Below are 2,144 nucleotides of genomic sequence, written 5' to 3'. Positions count from 1 at the left end.
CCACGTCTCTCCGGTGCTGCAGAAAGCCCCTATGACTGTCTCCTCGGCAGATGAGCATGGGAGCTCATCCCACCCGAGAACCACCAGCTGGAGTCCACCACGTGCCTCCAGCAGCAGCCGGTGGGGAACAGCTCTTGCTCCTCCCAACGCCCTCGCCCGCTCGCTGCACTGACTCACCGAGTGGGACAGGACGAGGGTGCGCTGGCAGGGACCGCTCGCCCACAGCCCCGACAATGCTACGGACCTCTGGGCCACTCTGCCACCGGCACTCGCCCTCCTCGCCGCCCCGCGGAGGAGCCGGACCAGCCCCTTTCCAGGGGAAGGAGCCGCGAGGCGCGGGGCTTGGCGCGGCAGCCACGGGCCCTGCACCAGAACACGGACTGCTGAGTCCCGTTCCCTATACCCACCGTGAGAGACACGCAGATGTTGCCGTGACCAAGGCAGCTAAATAAGTGAAATTCAGGCTATTTTGTACTGCCTGCAGTTGCTGCGTGCAATGATTTTATGAAATGCAAGTTCATGATGCTTCATTCACTTTATAGTGGTTTTATGAATGGCCATTTTCTCATGTTTACTGCATGTTTATGGTTTTATGGAACCACTGAATCTTTCTCGGGAATAACCTTTTATTGAGTGCGAAAAAAAATAGTTCAAACCCCTTATGAACACGCTGCCGACTTCAAATGTCCGAGACCAGAGCACCTGACGCAGCGCAGCGCAGCGCTGGGGATGCACGAGCCCGGGCGGTGCACGGCACGTGCGTGCTGCCACACACCTTTTGTGGGTACAAGGTACCGTCCCCTTGACCTCGGGGCGGGCTGGGCAGAGGGGAAAGGTGCCGGCAGCGGGAAGGACCTCAGCGACCTGCAGCGTGCAGCAGGAGGGCACGGCTGCGGCAGGGCTGCGGGCTGCGTGACGGGGCCACCACCACGCTCGAGTCCCTCTGCTCTCGCTCCCCGTGTCGCCTTCTCCCGCGTTACGGTCTCCTCCACGGATGCCCAAACGCTTCAAGCTTTTTCCCTGCTCTCCCTCCTCTGCCAATCTTTCCGGCAGAGCGAATGCCCCGGAAGCGCCGGGGAAGGCGGGCGCTGCCTCCCTCCTCTCCCCAGACCTTAGAAAATCCCCGGCTCCAGGCCAGGACGTGAGGGACACCTTCTGTGAGCCTCCAAGGCTGCCTGCCACCAGGCGCGGGGGACACCAGCTGCAGCGCATCTGACCACACAGGGGCATAAACAGGGAAGGGCTCTCTGACCCGCAGGACCTCGGGACGGTCAAGGACAGACAAGGGATGCAGGTGGACGTGGGAGTGGTGCAGGAGAGGTCACTCGCTGCAAACTCAAATCTGTCTTCTAGATACAGCTGTATTTGTGCAAACCTCTCCACAGACCAACTCATCCCAACCTCCGCCCAACCCACCTGGAAAAGAGTTATTCCATAGGACAGTCCGAAAACATAATTCTGCCGTGTGGACAGGAGGCCGTAGCGCAGATGGAGCCGAGTCACGTGCTGAAACGCACTCCCTGCCCTCCCTCGCTGCCCAGGCCCCAGAGGCTTCCTCCTTCCCCATCACACCGCTGCTCCCAGCAGCTGTTTTCCCCTCGGGACGCTCAGACCGGAGCACCCAGCAGCGTGCCGGAGGTGCCGGAGGTGCCGGCCAGCCCCTGCGCCCGTCTGCCCGTGCCAGCACCTCACCTTATGGAATCGGATGACCGGCTCGGGATGGATGCGGATGATGTGCAGACACCAGCGATAACCCTGAAGCAGCTGTGCAAACAAGCGGAGGAAGACAGCCCGGATCTCCTTATCCTGCGAAGAGGGAAGGACAGCCTGGTCACAGCGTGGTCAGGCAGAGGCGCAGGGGAGGCAGCCCACCGGACAGGGATTTACACCCAGCACAGAGGCGAGGGGATGAAACCACGTGTCAGGGTCAGCTTCTGCTGAGCGGGGCAGGAAACTCGGCAGAGATTCCAGGGAAAAAGGGACATGGCTGGCTGGATTCACTGTTCTGCCTGCCCTTCACAGCGTCCCCGGCGCTGCGCACAGCGGAAAAGGGAGCTCAGACAGCCCCGGGGTTTGCCGAAGTGCCCAAATGGCCGGTGTTTGCCTCCAGCCCCTGCTCCAGCGCGGCAGCCAAGCCGGGCGGG

General features: G+C 61.8%; 1 protein-coding gene across 1 annotated transcript in view; it reads right to left on the bottom strand.

Annotated features, from left to right (window-relative positions):
• SBF1 (SET binding factor 1) overlaps positions 1–2,144 on the bottom strand; it is a 54,038-nt gene that overhangs the window by 28,373 nt on the left and 23,521 nt on the right. The window contains exon 10 of the mRNA XM_009885860.1: positions 1,693–1,806. Coding sequence (XP_009884162.1) covers positions 1,693–1,806 — 114 coding nt within the window. The remainder of the gene's footprint in view (positions 1–1,692; positions 1,807–2,144) is intronic.

This window comes from Charadrius vociferus, unplaced genomic scaffold (assembly GCF_000708025.1).
Source record: "Charadrius vociferus isolate BGI_N301 unplaced genomic scaffold, ASM70802v2 scaffold1215, whole genome shotgun sequence".
NCBI classification, from domain to species: Eukaryota; Metazoa; Chordata; class Aves; order Charadriiformes; family Charadriidae; genus Charadrius; species Charadrius vociferus.
Note: the sequence above shows the minus strand (reverse complement) of the source record. Positions and strands in the feature narration are given on the sequence as shown.